The sequence below is a fragment of the Oncorhynchus masou genome, chromosome 2 (assembly GCF_036934945.1).
Source record: "Oncorhynchus masou masou isolate Uvic2021 chromosome 2, UVic_Omas_1.1, whole genome shotgun sequence".
Taxonomy (NCBI): domain Eukaryota; kingdom Metazoa; phylum Chordata; class Actinopteri; order Salmoniformes; family Salmonidae; genus Oncorhynchus; species Oncorhynchus masou.
In genome coordinates, this window is record NC_088213.1 from 32,512,804 (window position 1) to 32,540,764 (window position 27,961).

At 44.7% G+C, this 27,961-nt stretch overlaps 1 protein-coding gene and 1 long non-coding RNA gene across 2 annotated transcripts; one reads left to right on the forward strand and one right to left on the reverse strand.

Annotated features, from left to right (window-relative positions):
- Positions 1–281: 281 nt before the first annotated feature.
- On the forward strand, positions 282–7,072 carry LOC135559037 (uncharacterized). Its single transcript, XR_010458426.1, has 3 exons — positions 282–462; positions 3,833–4,059; positions 5,983–7,072. It is a non-coding gene; the product is annotated as an uncharacterized LOC135559037 (long non-coding RNA).
- Positions 1,573–27,961, reverse strand: LOC135559030 (retinal dehydrogenase 2-like). The gene is made up of 13 exons (XM_064993344.1): positions 27,745–27,961; positions 14,973–15,077; positions 14,262–14,402; positions 10,916–11,045; positions 9,466–9,527; positions 8,600–8,728; positions 8,218–8,331; positions 5,039–5,141; positions 3,856–4,040; positions 3,431–3,595; positions 3,024–3,181; positions 2,711–2,785; positions 1,573–2,513 (listed from the first exon to the last, which is right to left on the reverse strand). The coding sequence occupies exons 1-13, from the start codon at positions 27,865–27,867 to the stop codon at positions 2,441–2,443; spliced, it is 1,563 nt and encodes a 520-aa protein (XP_064849416.1). The 5' UTR covers positions 27,868–27,961; the 3' UTR covers positions 1,573–2,440.

Here is a 27,961-nt window from a genome sequence, read left to right on the forward strand (position 1 = left end):
TGATGCCGCCCTACTGCAGAGGTTTTATGTAATTAGCGCTACCTGTACCATACAACTTTCCCATTCATATCAATTCAATTCGCTGTGTTCACCTGAACTTGTTCCAATTTAATTTGGAGAGGGAAACATGATGAGGCTTTGGAGAAGTGATTGTTCACTGAGCTTTGGCTCATACTCTGCTGGAGTGAAACGCTTGTATAGAAACTGTTGCACAACATTCTAGTGAGAAGGATCAGGCCTTTCCTGCAATCTCTTAGCTCTACGCATACAGTCCTCCCTCCTTCGTGAGTGTTCATTACACACACAGTGCTGCAATCCATCTCACTAAAGCTAAAGCATACCATGACACAGTAGAGGTCTGGGCAGAAAACAAAAAACAACCTTTCAGGAGGAAAGAAATAGAAGAGGACCGTCCTGAAGCAGACTCTGAGACAAACACTGAGACAGAAATGGATTGATTAGGTATGTGAGCATTTTGTTGAAGTTGATAAAAGGAATAGCTTCTCCACTATGTGAGGGATGACAGAAGTCCAAAACGTGGTGCTTGAGAGATAAGGAGTTGTCTGAACAGCAGGTTGAACGTCCCTGTCAGTGTGGTTTGTTTCCAAGCAGATGTCCTTAACTGGAGGTTATGTCCGTGTGTCCCTGGCCTGCTCTGACGTTCCCTGTTGAGCTAACAGAGTGCCGTAATAAGACGATCACTTTTTCATCATCCCTTTGGAATGACTACAGATACCGACAGGCAGGGGGATTGTGGGAAAATCCACCCTGACATTTCAAAAGACCATTGCCAAGGGAAGGCTTCAGCGAAGGGTGCTCACATCTGCACAACTTCTCTCCTCCAAGGCGGCCTCTCACACACACTCTGATTCTTAATCCCTTCCATTGGTCCCTTGGCCCGAGTTCTGTAATTTTCATTCTGTCATTGGCATATCAAATAGTAAATATGTTTGCAAATGTATATGTGTCCAGAGAGCATAGTGTTTATAATGCTCTTGTGCAGGAGCTGCATGGAGGGACCTACCAGATGTATAGGCCTGTTATTGTTTGTGTTTAATTCTCAGGCCTACATACTGTAGAAATATACAATTGTATTTCATGGTATGAATGTTAAGATTAACACTAATATTCAAGACATTGTAATAATCACCAGAAGAGCATCTCTGTTAACTCTGTTACTGCAGTTGCAGTTTAGTGCCTCCTCAGACATAACATAAGGCTTGCACCAGATGCCTCGTTAAGAGAGTAAACTCCTCTTCTTTTTCACCATGAGTTACAACAGCAGCCTCGACTACGTCTTGCTGATACTTAAATATTAAAACGAGACTTGGGGCCCACCCTGTCTACCCTCTTCAGATCTCTGGCCAGAACGGAACTGTAAATTGTGCGACCTCATGAAATATCTGAGCAATATGTCAAAGCTGAGATAGCTGGGGCATGAATGTGGAAACGGAGCTTTGATGCAAGTGACTACACTATATCACAACATATTACTTCCCTTGGCATTGAAACAAACACAGCCGAGCCAGGTTTTTGAGAGAAAAAAAACGTTTTTTACTAAAAAATCTATGGTCCATTTTTTATATCTTATAATTTCATAGTACATAATTGTATAAACATGAACATAGATGGACATTGATAAGAAACTTACATTATGATTAAAATACATTACTCCTCTTCTTAGCAGGTATAACTAAAATTATTTTAAGAGGTTAACCATTTTTGTTTTCACGTTTACATTGGTCATACATTGACATACAGTGTTAAGTGGTAAAAGTTCAAATAAAAACATGAACAATTAGATGTCAACAATTGCAAATTCTAATTAACAGTTTCAATGGACTCATCCATTCATTTCTGAGGTTGAGAGCTTCAGTGGTCTTAGAATGAGCTGATATGCTTCCATGAATGTTACCTGGCAAATCAAAGCAATGATACATAATGACATACAGTAGGAGGTTTGACAATGATACAACATGACCACACTGCCTCCCAACACGCTACAATGATTAGCTGACATGGGGCAAAGCAGGGATGGCGGTGCGGTGCTTAAGTCTGTGAGTGTCCAACTCCTGGGGGTTAGGGGGGTTTTGGGGGGGACGTGAACAGAGTAGCCTCTCCCATCGTCTCTTCGAGTGCTTTAGTGTGGTTAGTGGAGGAGGTGGGTGATGGCAGTAGGTGGAGAAGAGGTTTGGTGTGAACTTGAGACCGCCAGTGGACACCGGGCTGATGGAGACAGCTGATGTTGATGTGAGAAATGCCCATGGGAGGTGAGGGAGAGGAGGGGCGGGGAGTTTTCACAGCCAATAGAGTTAGTTGCCCATGGTCATGGCTAGTTGGGATGATCAGTGTGTTTTACCACCACAGACAGACACCCAGAGGGTCAGTGGTGCGCCTCAGAGGAAGTCCTCCTCCACTACGTGTAGTGTGGCCGGCCGCCTTAGGAGTTCTTGGCTGAGATCTTTATGGTGATGGTCTTCACCTCTGAGTATTCCTTCAGGCCACAATCCCCCCTGCAAACATACGCACATAATGTCAGTTGAAACAGATTTCTAATGAACTGTAGCAAGCTTATTGTACAAAGCTTCATTTGGGAATATTCTGCAACCAAACTTTTCTCTATTGTAAGCACACAGTTTACAGGAATACTTGCTTGGCTTTAGTCAAACACTTTCAGACAGTGGGCTAGGAAACAGAAAAGAATACTTACAATTCACGCCCGTTGCCAGACATTTTATATCCTCCAAATGGACACTGCGTGCTCAGGGCATTGAAACAGTTTATCCTAAATACACAAAACATGCATCAAACATCAACTTTTGATTCTTCTGCATTGTTTAATAATTGTGTTGAATGGTAATGCTGGTTAAGACTGGTTAAATGAAGAGCCTGCTGAGTGGAGTGTAGTTGAATACTGTATGAGCTATCATTTAAAAAGGTACAGTAATATGACTCAACCAGTTATATGATCTATGGGGTTAACCAGGGACACATAGATCGATATGATGATGAGAGGGTCTTACCAGACGGTGCCAGCCTGCATGGCTGTGGAGATGGTCATGGCTTTGGTGATATCGCTGGTGAACACAGCTGCCACCAGGCCGTACACTGTGTTGTTGGCCCTTTCAATCACCTCATCAATAGTCTTGAACTTCATGATCTGCTGAACTGGGCCAAAGATCTGGAGTAGACAGTTAGTAGTATTTGTAAGATGACATGTTGAAACATTCCATGATGGCATCCTTGCTTAGTCACACCATTAAGTATGTGGGGGGCAAGGCCATTAATAGACATTTTAACTTATTTGGAAACCACCTTCTGTAAAATCATAGGGCATGGAAGGTTATACTGTGTTTCAGTCATACTGGGAGTTTTAGTCATACTTTGTATAAGTCATTCAGTGTACCAGTCAGTCAGTGTATCACCGTACCTCCTCTTTTGCGATGCGCATGTCATCTTTGACATTGGAGAAGACAGTGGGCTCGATGAAGAATCCTTTCAAGCCCAGGGCTTTGCCTCCACACTCCAGCCTGGCTCCCTCACTGATACCACTTCGAATAAACTCCAGCACACGGCTCTGCTGCTCCTGGCTGATCTGGATTAAGAGAGAGGAGAGGAGAGGAGAGGAGAGGAGAGGAGAGAGGAGAGGAGAGGAGAGGAGAGGAGAGGAGAGGAGAGGAGAGAGTTAAAGGAGGAAGCAAGAAGGAAAGCCAAAAGAGCATATTTAACATACAGTAAATAAAATACATTATATTTGGTCATGCACATATTGTGTCGATAACTGATATGTTTTGACATAGAGGGTATTGTTTGACTCCTCCCTCCCTTGCAGGGTCTATGGTCCTCTATCCTCACCTGTGGACCCTGCTCCGTGGTGGGATCGAAGGGGCTTCCTACTGTCCTCCTCTTGGCCCTCTCCACACTCCTGCGCACAAACTCCTCATAGATGGGCTCTTCCACGAAGATACGAGAGCCTGCAGTGCAGCACTGGCCTGCATTGAAGAACACTCCCTGGTGGGCCTGCTCCACAGCTAGATCCACTGAAGAAGAGGAAGAAGAGTAAGAGGGGGGCTCAGTATACAGTTCATTTTAGCGGCATGTGGTAGTACATTATTACATATTGAAAAATGTTGATGAAATTCCATATGGTTCTTATAAATTACATGAATTAAAAGTGAATATCATTAATGCACATACACTACACATGCACAATCATCATCAGAATGTTTTCTACCACTGTCCAGCTATTCTCTATGCTGCACATTTGCTATCTGACACCTGAGAGACAGGCCCCTGCCATGGCACGCAAGGGGTTAACGGAGCCCAGTGATTTATGGGTCTCGGGCTGATGCAGGCGGCCGCGGCAGGTTCCATTCTCCTGATTTTACGGGCCTTGGGGAGCACCATTCGCGGCTGCTGAAAGCATTTGAAAGCCCCGGGAACCCCCAGTTCAGTGAGACACTTAGAGCTAACATGAGAGCCATCCATTCATTGGTTTTCACAGCCCTGTGAAGCCCAGCGGAAGCTTTTGAAGATGCAAGAGCTCTCACTCCATGTGGACACATCCACTGTCTCATTTTGCATGTCAGACTAAATTATTGGACAAAACATTGTAAATAATCCCCCTCGGCCCTCTATCAAGACAATGTCTTTAAGGCAGGGGATCCCAAACTTTTTTGTCCCACGACCTCATTTTGATATCAAAATATTTTCCCCCAGTCTGATTTATTGCCTGGTCTTGTCCACTCTGTTCTAATGAGTCCTGCACAGCTTGTGGGCATTGTAGAGGGAAACAGTGATGGGCTCATAATATTTTGAAGCTTAAAAAGTTCAAAAGATAGAGCCAAATTTGCAGGGAAAAAAACAGAAATGGCTCTGTTTTTTAACAATCCCAATCTAGCACATATTTTATTTCAGCCTTTCTCTCGCGACCCCATTTTCAAATCAGACGATGCCACATAGGGAACCCCTGCTTCCATCTGGACGACCACCTATGGGGAAACGGGAGGAACTAATAAAACAGTGTCATCAAACTTACAATCAGCGTCTGCAAAAATAATGTTGGGATTCTTTCCTCCTAGCTCCAGGGTTACTCTCTTCAAATTACTCTTCCCAGCTGCTTCTTGGATCAGCTTGCCGACCTGGGGAGGAACCAGGGCTTGGGTTTAGTTTACTCACGCAGACACAAGCAGACCTGTGGCCGGATCACTAAATGGATGCAGCCATTAAATAGCTTAGCAGGTTGGTTAGGCCCAAAACAAGGGATGCACCACTGGGTCCGCAGAAACACAAGTGTGCCAAACACACAGCCAAAATATCTATTACAGGTTCTGGGAGGCTTCAGCAGAAAAAGAAAGTGATGTTTCAGCAGCGAACAGCATCTCTTCTTAAATCAAGCGCAGGAAGAAGCAACCACAGGTTGTGTGGGTGGCAGCAGCAGCCTGGGCGTGTGGCACATTGAAACAACTAACTGTGATAAGTTGTAAAGTGATGCCTGTTTGGTGCAACGTGGGCCTACACTGCCCTGGCTGGCATCGCTGAATGCTGAGGATGATCTGAGGAGTTGAGAGTGTTTATCAAACAGCAGCAGGAGCTTTCCTTTCGACTTCTCTGTTCACAATTTCCCCCTCATCAAAAGTGCTCTCACCATTATCCAAATACTGCTGAATTCCACAGCCCTTTCCCATCTCCCTCCAGACTCACACAGTGGAGACGTGTAAAAACACTGGTTCTCTAGTAATGCATAGCGTGAGCTCTCAGTGAAAATGAATCGCTTGCAAGTATTTGAGTCTGCCCAGCTGCTCTTATTATACTGATGCATTGTATTGACCCCAACATTATTTCTCAACACCATGAGATGAGATACACCCTTATTAAATAGAGACAAGCCTGAGAAAGAGAGCGAGCAACATTCATAACCATAAACCAACAAGCACACTTCCTGTCCACCCAGTTACAGACACACATGATTTTATTTTCCAGGAGATAGAGAGAAGACCAGCGCTGGGAGAAGATAGAGGGAGTCCCCCCAGTGGAAAAGAGTGATGCCTCATCTCTTTGCACGAACAATGTTTAACACTGGAATGTCTCACTTTCCCAATATTGCCAGACTGCGTTATTCTGTGTTAGGAAATGAGCAGGGCAGCCTGCTGAGTGTTCTGGTTGGAGTGGTAGAGCAGCTGTGTGATAGGGACAACAGGACAAACCTTCCTCTGGCAGGCAAGCAGCAGGCAGGCAGGCTGCACGCTCTCTAAAGCTGTCCTGGCTGTCGCTTTCTTTGATGGCGGGGTTCAAGGGGTGATGACTAACATGACGTTAGCATGCATTCACTGAAGTGTAAAGGAGACACGGTGGGCTGGCTCCCACTTGGGCCGCTACTGTGGAGAGTCACGGCCCTGAGTGTGTGTGAGTACAAGGATGAAGGACCACTGACTCAATGGCCACCTGAAACCGCACCCCCTTCAAGCCTCTACCCATCCACCCCCTCTACCCCCTCCAGCCTCTCTGGGGATGCTGTGTCCACTGTCCCCTCTAGCCCGGTGTGACTGAAACCCAAGGTGACTCACTGTCTGGGCATCTACATTCTCTCACAGCAGCGCTTCATACACTCTGTAATTGACTCCAGATCACAGGAAACAACAACAGAGAAAGCAGTTAAAGACAACTGGCCACTTTTTGGGGAAATGTTCTGTAACCGCCGATGGTGAAAGAAAAAGAGGAAGGCTCGTATGTGTGTGCTGCCTGGTAGCATGTAAAGTGATGGTGGAGAAAGCCCTGTGGATGTTCATTGGTTAGGTAATGGAGCATTGATCAAATTATTAAATGACTTAAGTTCGGGCTGCATGAATGGACTCTGAGGATCAATTGAAACCCTATTCACCCTCATTAACTGTATTGCTGCATTCAGGTTCTCATTAATAACCGTTCAGATGATTTGGACATCTGAGTCTTTGTCATCCGTACAGGGCTTGACAGAGATGTTGTAACAAAAATAAATAAATAAACAAATCCCTTATATTCTCAATAAAGGCCTGGATTTGATTCAACCACACAATTTAAATAAATGTTTTTCTCCATATTATGTGAGTTTGCTTTGGTTACAGTGTTTCTGTTTGTCCCCTTATCACCAAGAGCAATCTATTATATCTGCACATGCGTAGCAGTGTTGGTGGGTGCTGAATACCACACACAAACAGTCACTCTCCTCCCTTTCTCTCCAAACGTTCCCCAGAGTCAAAGCAAATATACTATAAACTCTAGGGCTTCTCTAAACACTACAAAACCCTGTTTCATTTACGAAAGATACACGTGAAATATACGCAGGTCATTTCAAAACATATAAAATCCATTGATTTATGGCGCTTCATAATCATGTTAAGATTACTGTAGGTGCTCTTACTGCCTGAGGGGGTACATTTGTGGTTAGCAATAACAGATGTTTATAAAATGATCTACATGAATGGAATTGGCAGTCATTCAGACTGATCACACAAGACGGAGGAATGCAATCCAACCACAATATCTCCTAATGCTCACTGTCTAACATGGTTGATCATTCCTAGTTTTCCATCAACATTTTTCCACTGTCTATGAAGGCGGCTGTTTTTCCTAGGGACCTGATAGATAACTCAATGTCTGTAAAGTACAGTAGCAGGTTGTCATTACACTGGCTGGGACACTTATGAGCCAGTTTGTCTGTGACTGGTCTATGTATGTCAGTGTATGTACAATATATGTGTGTGTGTGTGTGTGTGTGTGTGTGTGTGTGTGTGTGTGTGTGTGTGTGTGTGTGTGTGTGTGTGTGTGTGTGTGTGTACATTAGTGTGCGCGCGTGTATGTGTACATTAGTGTGTGTGTGTGTGTGTGCATGTGTACATTAGTGTGAGCGTGTGTATGTGTACATTAGTGTGTGTGTGTGTGTGTGTGTGTGTGTGTGTGTGTGTGTGTGTGTGTGTGTGTGTGTGTGTGTGTGTGTGTGGTAAAGTCCAGCAGCAGACTGCTCACCTCTGATCCCCCTGTGGTGGGAAGTAATGACAAGGCACGCAGCTTATGTAAGCACATGTTTGTTTGTTATTTAGACTTCAATACAGGAACCCAATGTCCCCTAATTACAAAGCCCTCCATCTCTGCTGCTCTGTACATGTTGGTCACTGTGTCACTAAAAAAAGCAATAGGGACAGTGGATTATCCGCCAATGGCTTTGTTCATGGAAATTACCTCAGTTGATCCTGTGAAAGCCACTTTGTCTATGCCCATGTGCGAAGCAATCGCAGCTCCTGCCGTTGGCCCGAATCCTGGCAAAATATTGACGACTCCCGGTGGAAACCCAGCCTGTCAAAACAATATGAGAGGAAACAAGCTTTAGAGGAGAGGACAGGAGAGCCAAGCAAAACCACAGGCAGTGTGGGGGAATCCGGACCCAACCCAACCTCCCTACCAGCAGACCAGAGAGAATGGACAGAACATCAAAAAGACTAGGGGCAAGAGAGACACACTGTCTCAGAGAATGGGAGAGGCCAAACACAGAGAGAAGACATGGAGGATGTGGATAAAGAGGCTCTAAGGATTGGGTTACTGTGGTGATTGTGCTGTACTGTACCTCTTTGACCAGAGATCCGATGTACAGGCAGGTGAGGGGTGTCTGCTGAGCAGGCTTCAGGACCACCGTGTTCCCACAGGCCAGTGCTGGACCTAGCTTCCATGCAGTCATCATCAGTGGGAAGTTCCACTGTAGACATAAACACCCCCCACACACACACACACAGGACATCAGACTCTTGACAAAGGGCGCTCACTCATACTCAATAACTCTTGACTGCTCTCCCTGCTCTCCCACACATTCCGTCGCTTACTCACTCATAGACTCTCACTTTCACTTGCCCAACGTAGTCATGACAGGAAATGTTCTCCCGCCCTATCTATTCTCTTCCCACATCACTGAGAAAACAAGGAAATTGCAACACATGTGCAGTACTTAGAGCGTGTCATGGTACTACACAGGAGGGTGTTATTTCTACTTTACACTGAACCCCAGTAGGCCTCAGCACAGACCCACACACGCTTCCTCAAGCTCTTGCACAATCAATGCTCTGTTCTTACTTCTGTCCTCCTGTCCCTAGTCTCTTTCATAGTGCCCCCCCTCTCTCGCTTTCTCTCTCTACCCCTTCCTCCTCCCCTCTCTCTCTCTCTGAGCTTATACTGATCTGACACAGTCTCTTTCTCAGCCTGCCAACAGATTTACCCAAATATACACTCACTGATAAGCATGTCAGAGGCTTCCAGGAACCTGCACAATATGTTTTAACAAAAGGGCTGCCTCTGTCCCAGACCTCACAACCACCACCTTTCCTTCTATCCACCTCTCTCTGCATATTGAGTGGGAAGCTATGCAGATGTGGGAGAGTGACTGTTAGATTTGTCCTCTGAGACTAGCCATCTGAATAGAAAACAAACTGGCACACTCACAGGGATGATCTGTCCACACACTCCTATGGGCTCGTGTCTAGTGAACGTAAGATAGTCTCCATCTGTAAGAGGAACACACAAGAACAAGGATCGTTACTATCCTCTGCTCAAGCTGGGTTTGGGAAATGAGAATGTATGAGACATTAGCAGAGCAGTGACCGGATGACACATCAAAACATCAGGTGTCCATGTTGTGCTTTTTACCAACACAATTCATCTTGATCTAAAAAGGCAATACATCACACAGTACCATTATTTTGTTACGCTACATTGAGCAAAATGACACGTGTCACTCGGTTTAAAGTCAGGAGAAAGCAGTGGGTGTTAAGTTGGAAGGAGAGTTTCATTCCTCTTACATTACCAGAGTAAAGGATGATACTCGTTGAGGGTGTGCCATGTTTATTCGTTCCCTACAACAGTAGTAATAACAATCGCTATTGAGTGGTAGAAAACTGAACAGTGTTTATTACAATAGAGTTATGTGATGTTCATGAGAACAGGATGGCTAAGGCTTCAGCTGATGAAGCATTGCTCCAGAGGGGAGGAGGAGGAGGAGCTTGGACCTGGAACTAAGGCCCAAGGGTGGACTGGCCAATTGCTTCATCTTCCCTGGTGGCCAAGATAAGACATCTCAACATCATCCAGGCCACAGAAACAGTTCTGTTTGTTTGCTCTGTAACACTGCTGCACATTGGAATAGTGCTAACGACAAACTCTGAACAAGCTGAGGACTGGCTGGGTTTGGTGAAGAAACACAGGAGGGGCTTGAAGAGCGACCAGACCACAGTGCTGGTCTCAGGAGGTTGTCTTTCTTAGGTCCTCTGTTTTCTTGGCTACTAAACAATAACTTAACATGCCTGTTAAAAGAGTGTGGATGACTTATATAGACTCTCTAATGCCAGGCCCTCAGTGAGCAGACCCCATCTGGTCCTCAGGTGGGTCCCTGAGAACCATCTACTACCCAAACACCACCCCAACCCACCCAACCCCTCGCCCAGCTAATGGTTGCTCTATGACAGAGCTGCGGAGTGGCTGTCCTAACTCCTATAGACTCCCCGTTGCGATGCTTTAAATTAGCCAGAACAGCCAGCGGCCCTCGCTCTTTAGTCCTGTCACTGGGCTCCACTGGTGGCAGTCTCAACAGGAGGGCGACCATTAAGGCTCAGATTTATAACTGGCCAGGGAGCAGCCATATTTACCCTCACATCACCTCTGTGCCCTCAGCACAGCTCATCTCCTGTCCCGCAGGCCCCCAGAGAGTAACCTGGTGCTCCGCTTATCTGCTGCTAGCTAACTAGTAATCTTCACCTGGCACTGGCATCCACCACATACCTCTGACCTGTAACATTCTGCCTGGGTTCTAGTTCGTTGAAATTGAAGAGAATAAGAATTCAATGTGCTTTTGGCTACATAACGTACAGTCAGGAAGCCTGAGTTGGAATAGACTTACCCATTGGAATGGACGTTCCATGGATCTTGTCTGCGTATCCAGCATAGTATCTGAGCGTCTTTATGGTTCCCTGGAGGTCCACAAACAGGGTGGGCAGGAAAGGCTTCCCACTGTCCATGGACTCTATAGTCTGGAGAGAAATATATATTAAAACACAATCTTTGTCTTTTTGTTTTTTCCAAGAAACAGTTGGTCTTAACATTGTCTCTGGGGGGAAATAAATAACATCATGCTACAGTGCCTATAAGTTATAAATCAACCTTTAAGACTTAGGGTTATTAGGTTGTTTTAACACTATTATAACCACATCGGCAAAAGCGTAGTGCTTTTCTCCAGCATCTTTTAAAACAGTCCCCTTGTTCTGACATCTCTCTGTCACAATACGTTTGTTTTAAATCTGTTCTTTTTTTACAATAATTATTGAAAAAATATGCTTTAAATTGAAAACATTTATGTTAATGTAAAGTGACATAGGATATCTAGAAAAATGCCTTAAAGATTCAAGTTATTATTATTATTACCTCCAGTAAAAAATGGACACATTTATATTTTAAAGGGGTCTTATGAAGATTCTTCTCTGATCTTCCGTGGTACATTACATGGCCATTAATATGGAGTTGCTCCCCCCTTTGGTGCTATAACAGCCTCCACTCTTCTGGGAAGGCTTTCCACTAGATGTTGGAGCACTGCTGCCAGGACTTGCTTCCATTCATCCACACAAGCATTAGTGAGGTTGGGCATTGATGTTGGACTATTCGGCCTGGCTCGCAGTCGGCGTTCCGATTCATCACAAAGGTGTTCGATGGAGTTGAGGGGTTGAGGTAAGGACAATGCAGGCCAGTCAAGTTCTTCCACACTAATCTTGACAAACCATTTCTTTGTGCATGGGGGCATTGTCATACTGAAACAGGAAGGGGCTTCCCCAAATTGTTGCCACAAAGTTGGAAACACAGAATCGTCCATAATGTCATTGTATGCTGTAGAGTTAAGATTTCCCTTCAATGGAACTAAGGGGCATAGCCTGAACCATGAAAAACAGCCCCAGACCATTATTCCTCCTCCACCAAACTTTACAGTTGGCACTATGCATTCGGGCAGGTAGCGTTCTCCTGGTATCCGCCAAACACAGATTTGTCCGTTGGCCTGCCAAATGGATAAGCTTGATATATCACTCCAGAGAACGCGTTTCCACTGCTCCAGAGTCCAATGGTGGCGAGCTTTACACCAGTCCCACCGACACTAGGCATTGCACATGGTGATCTTAGGCTTGTTTGCGGCTGCTCGACCATGGAAACCCATTTCATGAAACTCCCAACTAACAGTTATTGTGCTGACATTTTGCTAGGTTACAGACTTATTCTGTAATCTACACACAATACCCCATAATGACAAAGCAAAAACTGGTTTTTAGAAATGTTTTCAAATTTACATAACCATTCAGACCCTTTACTCAGTACTTTGCTGAAGCACCTTTGGCAGCAATTACAGCCTTGTGTCTTCTTGGGTATGACGCTACAAGCTTGACACACCTTTATTTGGGGAGTTTCTCCCATTCTTCTCTGCAGATCCTCTCAAGCTCTGTCAGGTTGGATGGGGAGCATTGCTGCACAGCTATTTTCAGGTATCTCCAGAGATGTTTGATCGGGTTCAAGTCTGGGCTCTGGCTGGGCCACTCACGGACATTCAAAGACTTACCCCGAAGCCACTCGTGCATTGCCTTGGCTGCGTGCTTAGAGTCTTTGTCTAGTTGGAAGGTGAACGTTAACCCAGTCTGAGGTCCTGAGCATTCTGGAGCAGGTTTTTATCAAGGATATCTCTGTACTTTGCTCTGTTCATCTTTGCCTCGATCCTGACTAGTCTCCCAGTCCCGGCCGCTGAAAAACACCCCCACAGTGTAACCGGTGTGAAATGGATAGCTAGTTAGCGGGGTGTGCGATAATAGCTTTTCAATTGGTGACGTCACTTGCTCTGAGACCTTGAAGTAGTGGCCACGGCTTTAGTAGAGCAATAGGTAACGATGCTTCGTAGGTGTCAGTTGTTGATGTGTGCAGAGGGTCCCTGGTTCGAGCCCAGGTAGGGGCGAGGAGAGGGACAGAAGCAATACTGTTACATTGATGTTGTTGACCCGGATCACTGGTTTGCTGCAGAAAAGGAGGAGGTCAAAAGGGGGGTGAGTGGAACCGGTGTAAAATGGCTAGCTAGTTAGCAGGCTGCACGCTAATAGAGTTTCAATTGGTGGCGTCACTCGCTCTGAGACCTTGAAGTAGTTGTTTGCCTTGCTCTGCAAGGGCTGCAGATTTTGTGGAGCGATAGGTTGTTGATGTGTACAGAGGCTCCCTGATTCGATCCCAGGTAGGGGCGAGTAGAGGGACGAAGGCAAAACTGTTACAACGGCATGATGCTGCCACCACCGTGCTTCACCGCAGGGATGGTGCCAGGTTTCCTCCAGACGTGACGCCTGGTATTCAGGCCAAAGAGTTTAATCTTGGTTTCATCAGACCAGAGAATCTGGCTTTTCATGGTCTGAGAGTCCTTTAGGTGCCTTTTGGCAAACTCCAAGCGGGCTGTCATGTGCCTTTTACTGAGGAGTGGCAACCGTCTGGCCACTCTACCATAAAGGCCTGATTGGTGGAGTGCTGCAGAGATAGTTGTCCTTCTGGAAGGTTCTCCCATCTCCACAGAGGAACTCTAGAGCTCTGTCAGAGTGACCATCGGGTTCTTGGTCACTTCCCTGACCAAGGCCCTTCTCCCCTGATTGCTCAGTTTGACCGGGTGGCCAGCTCTAGGAAGAGTCTTGGTGCTTCCAAACTTTTTCAAATTAAGAATGATGGAGGCCACTGTGTTCTTTAGGACCTTCAATGCTACAGAAATATTTTGGTACCCTTCCCCAGATCTGAGCCTCGACAAAATCCTGTCTTGGGGCTGTACAGAAAATTCCTTCGAACTCATGGCTTAGTTTTTGCGCTGACATGCACCATCAATTGAATTTACCACGGGTGGAATCCAAACATCTCAAGGATGATCAATGGAAACAGGATTCACTTGAGCTCAATTTCGAGTCTCATAGCAAAGGGTCTGAATACTTATGTAAATAAGTACATACATTTTTATTATTTTTTAAATTTGTAAAAATGTCTCATGACCTGTTTTCGCTTTGTCATTATGGGGTATTGTGTGTAGATTGCTAAGGATTTTTTATTTATTTAATCAATTTTAGAATAACACTGTAACGTGGCAAAATGTGAAAAAGTCAAGGAATCTGAACTGTATAGTGTATGTTCCTTTGAGCATGTTGCAAAAACAAAGAAGTCTGGGATCTGGACTTAGAGCACTGTGGTAGACTCACTGCTAGATAGGCACTGTCCCTCTCCACCAGGTCAGCCAGTTTAGCCAGCAGTCTACCCCTTTCTGACGCGTCCATCCTCCGCCACACTGAACCAAGGGTGAAGGCCAGCCGGGCCGCCTGCACTGCCTTGTCCACATCAGCCTGTTGAAGAGAAACTGTTTAATGATTGAATCAGCCTGAGGGAGAGAAACAAAGAAACAGTTTAATGATTGAATCAGCCTGAGGTAGAGAAACAAAGAAACTGTATCCAGTACGCAGTTTAATGATAGAACCTTATCCAGTTAACAGGTGTTTCTCCACCTCCATTGAGACAAATAAAATGTGTCTGTCTATTCCGAATGATACTTAATGGATCTTCCATTAGCATGTTTAAGGCTTGTTCTGCTTCAGTTATTCCACACAGAGGTGCTGATTTAGGGAAGGAGAGGTGGAACAGCTGAGCCAGAGAACCAAACCACATTAGACTAAACTCCCAACCCGTTTGCGTTCCTTGTTTTTTTGGACACATAACTCACACATGGACAATGCATGAAGGAGAGGATGCCAGGACAGAGGTGGTGGGAAACACGTGTGGAAAACCCAAGCAATAGCTCTGTCTAACAAACATCTAATCCTCAAACACTGCAAGGGAAAGTACCTGTGTTTTCATTTCTGAAAATATAAGATATGGGAATGCAGAAACTACAGATTTGTTTTTATTTTCTACAATACCTTCTCTGCTTCTTGGACCTCACAGATCTGCTCTCCGCTGGCTGGGTTGTAGACTGGGAAGGTCTTTCCGCTCACAGAGTCTTGCCACTCATTGTTGATGAAAATCTGCAAGGAGAAAAGATGCAGCGTTCAGTACACAGGATGGAGAGGCCCATGTGAGAGGGAAAATCTGGTTCTAGGAGCAGCTCTGTTTCTCTCCAGAGCCTATTCAGCCATTCCTGCTCTAAAGAGGCACAGGGGCCCTGGTATAACATTTTACTTGTGCAGTTTTCTCAACACACAAATGCTGAATCAAGACAGAAGTATTTACCTGATCAAATAAGAAATGCGCTGTTAAAAATGTGCTGTATTTCATGATTAGATTATTGGGATCAGTTTGAGAGGGAGCATAATTATAAGGTTGGATCATTGGTATTGTGTGTTATATTATTTAATAAAAACGTATTGTTTTGTTACCGTGGTGCAAAAAAAACAACCTATTCCGTAACTAATGGTAGTTCCTGATAAACAGTCTAGTGAGAGTGAGCCTGGCTCCTACAAGTGCCTCTCAGTTCTTGTGTAAGGGAGGGAGAGAGGCAGGGAGCGAGAGAGAGAGAGAGAGAGAGAGAGAGAAAGAGAGAGAGAGAGAGAGAGAGAGAGAGAGAGAGAGAGAGAGAGAGAGAGAGAAGGGAAGAATCTGTGGAAATGTGGACAGAGATTCCTGCCTGCCCCGCATGGCTCTCTGGGGAGTACTCCAACATCTAGACAAAGAGGTGGGGGAGATATAAATCCCTATCAGACACCAGACACCCCCTCACTCTCTCTCACACACACACACACACACACACACGTGCGCACACACATACATAAACATATACACACACAGAGAGAGAGAGAGAGAGAGACACACGTTTCACAACATCGCTGCTCGTTTATGAGATCATAAAACACAGGCCACACTTGGTTTCTGTGATGCGTTAAAGCAAGCCGTCCGTTAAACAACCACCTGGGATTCCAAACGGACTCTTTTCAAGCTCAATAAAGACCCAAAGAAAAACAAATGTTTAGACAAATAACAGAAATGGTACATATCTCAAGGAATTGGCCTGAGTGAATATGTTTAATAACAGTCCTCTGAGCTTAATTTTAAAAGCCCCCTAACAAACTGGTGTGATTTGATTATACAAATGTGACGGATGTCTTATGTAAGAGTAAGGTAAATTAAAGATGTCTCTGTCCATTGGCTTATTGACATGTTTTGGTCCATCACAGCGACTCCTCAGACACTGTTTTTAATTAATGTCAGTCTGTCTGATAGATGGGGTGTTAAGAAAACATCTGCTGGCTTAAATCCTCCTGTATACACATGTGCTCTTACCATACTTTTATTTGAGAGGGAGAAAAGATACACTGAGAGCAGAACTGAAAGCAGGGTTCAAGTGTCCCGCTGGCCCAGGCCTCTCTAGCTCTCCAACATGTTTACCAACGTAAACTTAGAGGCTTAAGCACAATTTAATTGGCTGTAAACTGTGAGGAGTGTTTACTTTAGGGCAGGTATAAAATGCCAGCTCGGTTGGAAACCATTCAAGACTCAGCACACAGACATCACTCTCACTCCCTCCCACTCACTTTCTCCTGCAGTTGTCTGCTTTACAAGAAGAACCTTGCACATGAATAACTCATGTTTGAGTGTTCAGGTGTTCGGTATCTGCCTGTACCACTCTGCGGGCCATACCATACAAACTTGTATATCATTTCAATGAATCTGTATTAGCCTGCCCTGAACACTTCCCCCCACACACAACAGATAGAAACAGGCCCACTGAGGGTCCTCGTCCAACACATCCCAGCACAGCACACAAAGTGGACCCACAGTCATTTCAGACAGCAGAATCGACACAGGCCCCCAGTGGGCTCTCTCCCATCCACATCCCAGACTTTATTAGTGGGCTCTCTCCCAGCCACAGCCTAGCCATCTCAGTAAGTTCTCTCCCAGCCACAGCTCAACCTTCTCAGTGAGTTCTCTCCCAGCCACAGCCTAGCCTTCTCAGTGAGTTCTCTCCCAGCCACAGCCTAGCCTTCTCAATAAGTTCTCTCCCAGCCACAGCCTAGCCTTCTCAGTGAGTTCTCTCCCAGCCACAGCCTTGCCTTCTCAGTGAGTTCTCTCCCAGCCACAGCCTAGCCTTCTCAATAAGTTCTCTCCCAGCCACAGCCTCCCAGCCACAGCCTAGCCTTCTCAGTGAGTTCTCTCCCAGCCACAGCCTAGCCTTCTCACTGAGTTCTCTCCCAGCCACAGCCTAGCCTTCTCAGTGAGTTCTCTCCCAGCCACAGCCTAGCCTTCTCAAGCCTTCTCACTGAGTTCTCTCCCAGCCACAGCCTAGCCTTCTCAGTGAGTTCTCTCCCAGCCACAGCCCAGCCTTCTCAGTGAGTTCTCTCCCAGCCACAGCCTAGCCAGCCTTGCCTTCTAAGTTCTCTCAGCCTAGCCTTCTCAGTGAGTTCTCTCCCAGCCACAGCCCAGCCTTCTCAGTGAGTTCTCTCCCAGCCACAGCCTTGCCTTCTCACAGTTCTCTCCCAGCCACAGCCTAGCCTTCTCAGTGAGTTCTCTCCCAGCCACAGCCTAGCCTTCTCAATAAGTTCTCTCCCAGCCACAGCCTTGCCTTCTCACTGAGTTCTCTCCCAGCCACAGCCTAGCCTTCTCAGTGAGTTCTCTCCCAGCCACAGCCTAGCCTTCTCAATAAGTTCTCTCCCAGCCACAGCCTTGCCTTCTCACTGAGTTCTCTCCCAGTTCTCTCCCAGCCACAGCCTAGCCTTCTCAGTGAGTTCTCTCCCAGCCACAGCCTTGCCTTCTCAGTAAGTTCTCTCCCAGCCACAGCCCAGCCTTCTCAGTGAGTTCTCTCCCAGCCACAGCCTAGCCTTCTCAGTAAGTTCTCTCCCAGCCACAGCCTTGCCTTCTCACTGAGTTCTCTCCCAGCCACAGCCTTGCCTTCTCAGTGAGTTCTCTCCCAGCCACAGCCCAGCCTTCTCAGTGAGTTCTCTCCCAGCCACAGCCTAGCCTTCTCACTGAGTTCTCTCCCAGCCACAGCCTAGCCTTCTCAGTGATCCCAGCCACAAGTTCTCTCTCCCAGCCACAGCCTAGCCTTCTCAGTGAGTTCTCTCCCAGCCACAGCCAGTGAGTTCCCAGCCTTCTCCCAGCCACAGAGCCTTCTCAGTGAGTTCTCCCAGCCACAGCCTAGCCTTCTCAGTGAGTTCTTCCCAGCCACAGCCCAGCCTTCTCAGTGAGTTCTCTCCCAGCCACAGCCTAGCCTTCTCACTGAGTTCTCTCCTTGCCTTCTCACTGAGTTCTCTCCCAGCCACAGCCTTGCCTTCTCACTGAGTTCTCTCCCAGCCACAGCCTAGCCTTCTCAGTGAGTTCTCTCCCAGCCACAGCCTAGCCTTCTCAGTGAGTTCTCTCCCAGCCACAGCCCAGCCTTCTCAGTGAGTTCTCTCCCAGCCACAGCCTAGCCTTCTCACTGAGTTCTCTCCCAGCCACAGCCTAGCCTTCTCAGTGAGTTCTCTCCCAGCCTTCCATCGGGGCACCTTCCATCAGGGGCCACCTTTAATCTGACTCTCATTAAAGAGCACTTCATAAAAGTGTCAGTGACGACGAGGAGCTGAGGGCCTGCTACAAAAACAGAAAGCCCTATAGAGCACGGAATTAGTTGTAAAATTTATAGGGGCCACTGTAGTGGAACGTCCAAAATCAGGGGAGCCCCCTGACAGCCCCGACAGTCTGAGCAAGAATGCAGTCCGTGGGTAGCTTTATGCTCGGCGTAACCCCTCTCACAAGGCACCGCCGAAGGAGAGGGATAAAACAGGGGAACAGTGGACCAGGCAGCCATCTAAATCATGGCTAGAAAAGGACAACCATCAGCCACCGTTTGGCTCGGCCCTCTCGGGGCTCAGGGGGCTGTTAGACTTTTGTCTCGTCCCATTTAGAGAGTTGATTAAGACAACAAGGCTGCACACTAAATCAACTCTCAACGTTTCTTAAAATTGCTTTTAGGTTCATTTAGAAATGAAGGGGGAAAGTAAGATGGAAACTCAAGTGCAAAAGTGCAAATTTTGAAATGATGTGTTTTCTTTTTGTTTTTCCCATCCCCCCGTGGTGTCCTTGCTCTCACCACACATGGCGGTTTCATTTGTATACAAATCCTTATCCCCATATAAGTACTCACTGCCTTTGATAATGAGCCATTATAAATAAATTGACCATGTCTTAGCTCCAATCAAGTTTAGCAAAATGAAAAAAAATAACAGCTACAGTACCAGTCAAAAATGTGGACACACCTACTCATTCAAGGTTTTCATTATTTTGACCATTTTCTACTTTGTAGAATAATAGTGAAGACATCACAACTATGAAATAGCACATATGGAATCATGTAGTAACCCCCCAAAAATTCAACAAATCAAAATATATTTTAGATTATTCAAAGTAGCCACCCTTTGCCTTGATGACAGCTTTGCATACTCTTGGCATTCTCTCAACCTGATTCATGAGGTGGTCACCTGAAATGCATTTCAATTAACAGGTGTGCCTTGTTAAAAGTTAATTTGTGGAATTTCTTTCCTTCTTAATGCATTTGAGCCAATCAGTTGTGTTGTGACATGGTAGGGGTAATATACAGAAGATAGCCCTATTTGGTAAAAGACCAAGTCCATATTATGGGCAAGAACAGCTCAGATAAGCAAAGAGAAATGACAGTCCATCATTACTTTAAGGTCAGTCAATCCAGAACATTTCAAGAACTTTGAAAGTTTCTTCAAGTGCAGTCACAAAAAAACATCAAGCGCTATGATGAAACTGGCTCTCATGAGGACCGCCACAGGAATGGAAGACCCAGAGTTACCTCTGCTGCAGAATTACCAGTGTCAGAAATTGCAGTCCAAATACATGCTTCACAGAGTTCAACAGACACATCTCAACATCAAAACTGTTCAGAGGAGACAGACCTTCATGGTTGAATTGCTGCAAGGAAACCACTACTAAAGGACACCAATAATAATGAGAGACTTGCTTGGGCCAAGAAACACGAGCAATGGACATTAGACCGGTGATGTGAGATTTTTGGTTCAAACCGTAGTGTCTTTGGAAGACGCAGAGTAGGTGAACGAATGATCTCCGCGTGTGTAGTTCCCACCGTGGAGCATGGAGGAGGAGGTGTGATGGTGTGGGGGTGCTTTGCTCGTGACACTGTCAAGGCACACTTAACCAGCATGGCTACCAAAGCATTCTGCAGCGATACGCCATCCCATCTGTGTCACGCCCTGACCTTAGTGTGATTAGGGTGGGCATTCTAGTTTTTCATTTTCTATGTTGGCCTGGTATGGTTCCCAATCAGAGGCAGCTGTCTATCGTTGTCTCTGATTGGGGATCATATTTAGGCAGCGTTTTCCCACCTGTTTGTGGGATCTTGTTTTTGTGTAGTGCCTGTTAACAATGCAATTACTTCACGGTTTGCTTGTTTTCTGTATTTGTTTTGGTGAGTTTCTTTGATTAAAACATGTGGAACTCTACACACGCTGTACCTTGGTCCATTCATTATAACAAACGTGACAATCTGGTTTGAGCTTAGTTGGACTATCATGTGTTTTTCAACAGGACAAAGACCCAACACACCTGTAAGGGCTATTTGACCAAGAAGGATGGTGATGGAGTGCTGCATCAGATGACTTGGCCTCCACAATCACCGGACCTCAACCCAATTGAGATGGTTTGGGATGAGTTGGACCTCACAGTGAAGGAAAAGAAGCCAACAAGTGCTCAGCATATGTGGGAACTCCTTTAAGACTGTTGGAAAAGTATTCTAGGGGAAGCTGGTTGAGAGAATGCCAAGATTGTGCAAAGCTGTCATCAATGCAAAGTGTGGCTACTTTAAAGAATCTAAAATCTAAAATATATTTTGATTTGTTTAACATTTTTTTGGTTACGACATGTTTCAAATGTGTTATTTCATAGTTTTGATGTATTTACTACTATTCTACTATGTAGAAAATAGTCAAAATAAAGAAAACCCCCAGAATGAGTATATGTGTCTAAACTTTTGACTGCTACTGTATGTCAGTCCCAAAGCCTGTTTTAAGATGATAACTGACATGGGAAAGTTATATGTTGTGTGCATTGTCCAAATAGGAAAGAAAACAAGTGGTGGGATCCAGACCTCTCACAGTACACCAACATGAAGACAATTGCTAAAAATGCATAGAACCTTTATACTGAATGAAATCATTCGATTTGTGTTTATGAGGGAATGCTTCAAGCTGTGTGGTTTCTTATTATTTGGTAAACACGCAGGCCATTTTGGTATTACAGAAAGTTGGCAGAGTTTGTGCTCCCGGTGAAGCCGTGACATCTGATCCTCCTACAACACAGAGAGAGAGAGAGCTGCCTGGCGTGGATGGGAACTGGTCAGTCTGCAGATAGGTCAACACTTTATGCATTGGCCACAGGACAGCTGCAAACATTTAGCAACCCCCATGTTTCTCTGTTAAAACTGTCAATCTCACAGTGCTGACAGTACTTGTCTGTTTGGCTGATGAAATGATGAGACATGCGTGCCTGAAGCCAACGATGAACACAAGGTTTACAGAATACATGTTTCTGATCACATCAGCGTGGCTCTATTGTTCACTATAAAGGGCACAAATGTCAATATAAAAATATGCTCTGCTTATCTACAACATGCTCTCAATGCAATGGGACTAGGTGGTTATCACCTCGACCAAGCAAAAGGTAGATATATTTGGGAGTCCCCTGAGAATACATGTGCAATCAGCAGACATTGAGAAACTAAAGAGTAATGTTCCATCAGTTCAGTGAATTCAAGGCGCAGTCCTGCTGATCCATTTCTCATCTGCCACTGTGCTCTCTCTGGAGGCTGCTCTACAACTGCACTTGGGAGTGAGGGCAGGCAGGGGATGCCAAAGTACTCACAGCAGCCAGCAAAACATCTGTTTGGCCTCTAGCGTCTTCTCATGGCTCACACGCTTAAGGAATATTTAATGGGACTCATTTCTCGTCCATTTTCAGGAGGCAGGAGAGAGTTAAAAACATACATATATGTTTATACACAGCAGGCCAAGATTCCACAGCCAGACGGATCCTGATCAGGGCACCTGCAGCTTTCGTCTGCACAGGAAGTTTCATATCCTTTCCTATCACAGGACCTCTATTTCCGTTCTGTTTTCTGGATCTGTTTCAAGACATTTATAATTACTACTGTTTCAAGCGAGGGGAGAGCATGTGAAACTGGAGCCCAGTTGGTGTTTTTTCCCTAGTCCTCCTGACACCATAGAACCTTCATGTTTTCCATTCACACACCCGGAGACAATGCCACCCTGCTTTCCTGGGTGTGGAGGGGACGACCCCGCTGTCACCGACTGGCAAACATCTTTGTCTTGACTGTGTGTGTGGTGAGAAAGTTGAATCTGTTCCCCCTCACTCCTTAACGCAAGAAACAGAAATTCAATAGGAAACTGTGTTTGAATATGAATTGTCATTTGTTCAAATGGATGGAACATGCGGGAGTTGGAGTTGGGCGGCACAGCCTCTTCTAAGCCGCCATGTGGTGCCAATGTCTTCAGAGTCTGAGATTGACACTTTCACTGAGGTACACTGAGTTTGTCTTTCAATCAGCTGTATCATCTGTGCAGATTTCAAACATAACATTTATCCTAATTAAATAAATATCTGCATTAAAGAAATAGCCTAATTTCATAAAATAATATTGTGGATATCAAATCCCAGATTTTCATAAAGAGCATAAGCCTTTAAGACTGAAAGACTTAACCATACTTTTCTAAGGGTTCAAATGATCAAATTATTACATTGATGTAAGAATAGAATATAATATGCTTCCACTACATTCTGTCAGTGGGAGAAATAACACAAATAAATGTCATCTGGGTAGAATATAACTACAGTGATCCACTAGTGATAAGGGGTGACTGGGGCCTGGTGACTATGACTTCATGTCTGGCAGACTTCTGCTCTCTGTGTATCTAAGACTCTCTAGAGGGGAGAGTTTTTTATGGATATCAGAGGATTTATGGAGCCAGCAGTTTTTCACAATGACACCATAAGGATTTACACGTTCCATGTCAACCGGCCTGAAGACTTAAGGTATAGAAGTTAATGGGATAACCTCCCTGTCACCGGGCTTCCTTAAAGAGTGATTAAGAGACAGGAGACGCAATGTTGACGCCTCTGCTCAGACGATAATTTACACTCACTGCACAAACAGCCATTTCACAATGAAGGACATATTCATGGTACCGCAAGCTCACCCTGTCACAACCAGGGATGTGTATAACTGCGTTTGTGACTGTGCGTCGGAGAGAAAGAAGGGGGGAGAGTGTGAAATGAGAAAGAGAGGGAATCGGAGAGAGAGAGAGAAGAAGAAAAAGTGAACACTCGCTGTGCTAGTTGTGATAAATCATTCAGTCTCCCAGTGTCCTCCACCTTGGGGTTTGTTTGATGTTCATCGCAGTAAGATGGTGGTTTTGAAGTGAAAAACTCCAGAAGTGCAGGTCAGGTTCTGGCAAGGCAGGTCACTGACCCACACTGTGAGACAGGCCCAGAATTTACAGCCCAGTGGACAGCACCTAGCATTGGGGAGCCCCAGCCTTCATCTGTACTATCTCAATCAGTGACGGATTGATGGGGCCTCTTTCATTCATCCGCATTGACTGACTGACTGGACTTCTCACAGATTAGTTTACAAAACCCTTCCTCGCTTTAATATGCAGGTTATAGATTCCTATTAAGGCCTGAAGTGTCAGCAATTGTACAATTTTTTTTTTTTTAAACGTTAACGTAAGCCAATCTGGAAAATAAAAGCCATTATTTACATTGGGAAGCTATATAATGAGCATGGCAACTGCGTCTAGTTAAAGTCTGGTATGTTTGAACATTGTGAAGGTTGCATACGCATAGCTCTTCCTGTTTCACTGCATTTGACACAGTTGAAAATTAAACCCTATTTGGATTACGGCCCAAATTCCTCTGCCAGGATTCACTGATTTACAGTCCTCATTCCCCACAGTCTATGTACGCTCACAGGTGTAGGATCTTAATTTGAGCACACTGTTACAGGAGAACTGCAATGCTGGAACAGTAAAACTTGTGGTGTATTTGAAGTTTAGAAAGGCTTCTGAAGTTTGTAATATCCACTTTGAAATTTCAGACTTGATTATCCCTTACGAAAAATGTATCAACCCCTACAAAAATGTTAATGAATTATAATCCACATAATAATTCACATCTCCTGTTGCTGCAGGATTATTTTCTCAACTCAAGATCCTACATCTGTAAAAGTACACTAAACTACAACCGTGCTACAGTGACTCCAGTTTACCATTAACTTCAGCTACTTTTGTCCTACTGACAATGAGGAATCCCTGCATAACAGTTTTATAGTAAACAATGAAAGAAAAAATGTCTATACCTTGGCCGCTCAAACATTATGCAGGATCATACACACTAAGTATCAAATCAAACACATTTTGTGACCTCAACTTTGCATTTCCAGGTGTCTCTCTCAACAACTTGAAGGAGAATGTGCCAGAAATGCTCCTTCCCTCCATCTCTAAAGATTTATTCTTCTAGGTGTCTGGTTTAACGACTCCTAATCATTGAGCGGTGTGAGAAGCCACCCGGGCCAGAGAAATCATCCCCTAAAACCCTGCTAACACTGGCTCTGTCTCCAATCATTAATTATACACCACACAGTTTATCCTTCTCCTCTCTCTCCCCGCTCTGCAAAAAGCAAAAATCATCAATAAATGGCCATCAGGGTAGGTTAATTTCTGGCTTCCTTCGTGGTGCTATCAGCCCTGTGGACTACCTCACAGACGGAGAGCTCTAAAGCCGACTCTCCTGTGACCATTCAAACGCTATGTTTTTATACTAGCTTAGACTCTTACTACCCAGCTGGTTTCAGGCCACAAGCTTTGGTGAAGTGGGGGTAGGGTAGATCGAGGAACAGAGACCCAAGCGTCCTCTTTTTACGGCTGTAGCTACAGGAGAGCGGGGTGTGAAAAAGTTTGATTTTTTTTTAGAACAAAGCAAATTGAGACCTGAGCAGACCTTCCAAAGTCTCACTGATCTGCACAATCCCACGCAGGGAGGGAGATCGCTTAACTGACACGTTCACACAAATGTCTCTTTGACGCCAAACAGTTCATGGCTCAGTGAAAGGGACACACCTCTCTACAGTCACTGTTGGTGCTAAACATACTATGGCCATATCTTCAAGGACACACTATTAGTAACATCCATTTGCAAAACAAAACTGTTGACTGAAAAAAATACATGCCCATTCATGGTGACTATCTCAAACTGTATTCATATTCACTTATCAATGATCATGTTTTACAGTAAGTAGAAAAAACATCAACATACTCAAGCTCATGTGAGACCAAGGAAAGAATTCTAAGCCTGAGTGTAAGGAGCTGCGTTTACAAGCATGTTCATTCTCAGCTCTCTACTGGACATCTGGCTGCAAAAGGCAGAGGCACATCACACAACTAGCCTACAAGGAGTGGAAGAATGCATAGGGCTACACAGAGAGCATGCGCCCACAGTCCAGAAGACCAGCTCTCTCCTAGCTAAGGACCCTGCTCGTAGTGTTCATTCTCCCCCTGGCAGGCAGGCGGTGGGGTGGATAGAACATGAACAGGGTGTGAGGACAGGAGCGCCTGCGTCAGGGGTGGCCATAAATCAGTGATCTCCTGCCCCCCATGTCCACCAAACCAACAGGGACTGGAGGATTCAAATTCCTGGGGGTTAATTCACCAAGGCCTGCGCTCCCTAAAGGTTCTCCCATACATTCCACCCTTTGCGTGCATTCTTTTAAATAATACTAAGCATGAGGGAGGGAGAGAGAGAGAGGGAGAGAGGGAAGCAGAGCTGATAGCATGACTGTGCACATAAGGCAGGCATGCTAAACCAGTTCTCCTCTTATGGCGAGTAGACCACTGTAAGTTGCTTGTTGCCTCAGCGAAGTGCCCTTTGAACTTACAACAACAAGGTGTGAGGCTAACACTGATTACAACACTGTACTTCATATCGTGCTGTTATGGAGCTCTCCTCAATAAGAAGTGCCCTTTACTCATACTCATGGCAATAAAAGCATAGGATTTCAAACTGCAGAAGGAACCATGCTACAGCAAACAGACAAACATCCACATTATTATACATGTTTGGATGGTGACTCTACAGTCAGGTCCTAGTGATTTGATTAAATGTATACCAGCATTAAGTAAAGGGGGAATTGAGAAACAGCCTATACTGACAGGGCCTATACTGACAGGGCCTATATTATTCTCATAATGAAATCCTCAAAATGCAAGCCTAATATGTGTAAACAATAATGACCAAAAATATGACACTTTCAGAGGAAGCCCTTGGAGTCTGATTCCTGCTGTGTAGGCCTACTTTAACGCCAACGGAGCTCATAATAACCAACCACAAGTGTAACGGCACAAAAATCTATTCAAATACCATTAAAATACAATGTCTAGGCTATAGAGTACACATAAAATACAATGTCTAGGCTATAGAGTACACATAAAATACAATGTCTAGGCTATAGAGTACACATAAAATACAATGTCTAGGAAACATGAGACTTGTGATTGAAATAAGTCTTCACATTTCATCAAGTGTTATTGCGTAATTTTGCATGAGGTCAGAAGAGTCATGCGGACTTCTAAGGACAATAATGGACTAGAACACCACGACTTTGCAATTAATTCCGTGAATCTAATAACTTGTTCTGAATCATAGTAAAATTTATATAATTTACAACATGCGTAAGGGGTTCTGAAACCAGGGAAATTGCTTATTACGGTAGAGCCAAATAAACCAAGACCCTCCTCATTTTATGTTCAAGCTTTGATATGATTGCATACAATTAGTTTAAATACATATTTTGAAACGAAAAAAAGCACACTTAAAATATGATAATAGGCCTATCAAATGTATATCAGACCAAACCATGGATTTTTGCAACTAAAATATCTTCCAAAGTCAACATTTTCAATTCAATCGTCTTTTGAAATGACAGGTGTGAATGAATCACAGCAACAAGGTATTTTTTCTAATTGTATGCAAGTGATATAAGATACCTGGGAATCATGTTTATATTCAATAAATAGTTAATAACATGAGTTTATTATCAATCACATAACGGACAGAATTGCGTAACGACAACATTCTATCTGAAAAAATGCTGACTTTCACTAAATGACTGCTGTCACCTGTGATAAATACTATTCATTGTAGCCACTGCAGATGACATACAGGCTACATGAGTCATGGTGAATATAAAAGTGAAATAAAAACCACCTGTGCAATATAATTATGTTGGCAACACTGTTAATCATTCAAACATGCCTTGGAAAACACTCGATGTGGCCGTATGTGATAACTTTTAGAAAAGTTTCACACATACTGTACGCCACATGTTGATGAGCTGTATTATATGCTATGAGTTGAGCAATGAATGCGAGAAAAGATCTGAAACCAATTTTACGAGGGTAAATCCAAAACTTGAATGAACATTTTAAACCGGACTCAATCACCTGTACTGTGCGCAAAGACATTGGCTAAATTGGGCAGTTACACACTTTGAAAATTGTGTCATCTACAGACAAATACCTTTAGGGGGGAAATATTCTGCATAATAGAAGAGATATGATACATTGAACATAATATGTGACTCGGAGTAAAAGTTTAAGTTGTTTCACAGACCTTGGTGTACTTGATCTCCGCGTTGGGCACCGGCGAGGGCATCAGCTGGAGAGATGCCATGAGCGCAGCGGCATCCGCGTCGGTCTTCACTTCACCAGGGAGTTCGATTTTACTGGAAGTCATCGCGCCTGCCTCCGTGTGTCTGTTGCAGATGCGTCTTCGTTTTTTTCTACTGATTTCTGATTAGGACTTTGGAATCCTTCCTGTGTTTATAACC

Bases quoted from the DNA above. Each gene is read 5' to 3' on its own strand.
- LOC135559030 (XM_064993344.1), bottom strand. From the start codon at position 27,867: ATGACTTCCAGTAAAATCGAACTCCCTGGTGAAGTGAAGACCGACGCG. The intron at 14,403-14,972 runs GTATTGTAGAAA...TCTCTTCAACAG, and splicing joins AGGTCCAAGAAGCAGAGAAG to GCTGATGTGGACAAGGCAGT. The intron at 2,514-2,710 runs GTAAGTATTCTT...GTATGTTTGCAG, and splicing joins TCTGGCAACGGGCGTGAATT to GGGGGATTGTGGCCTGAAGG.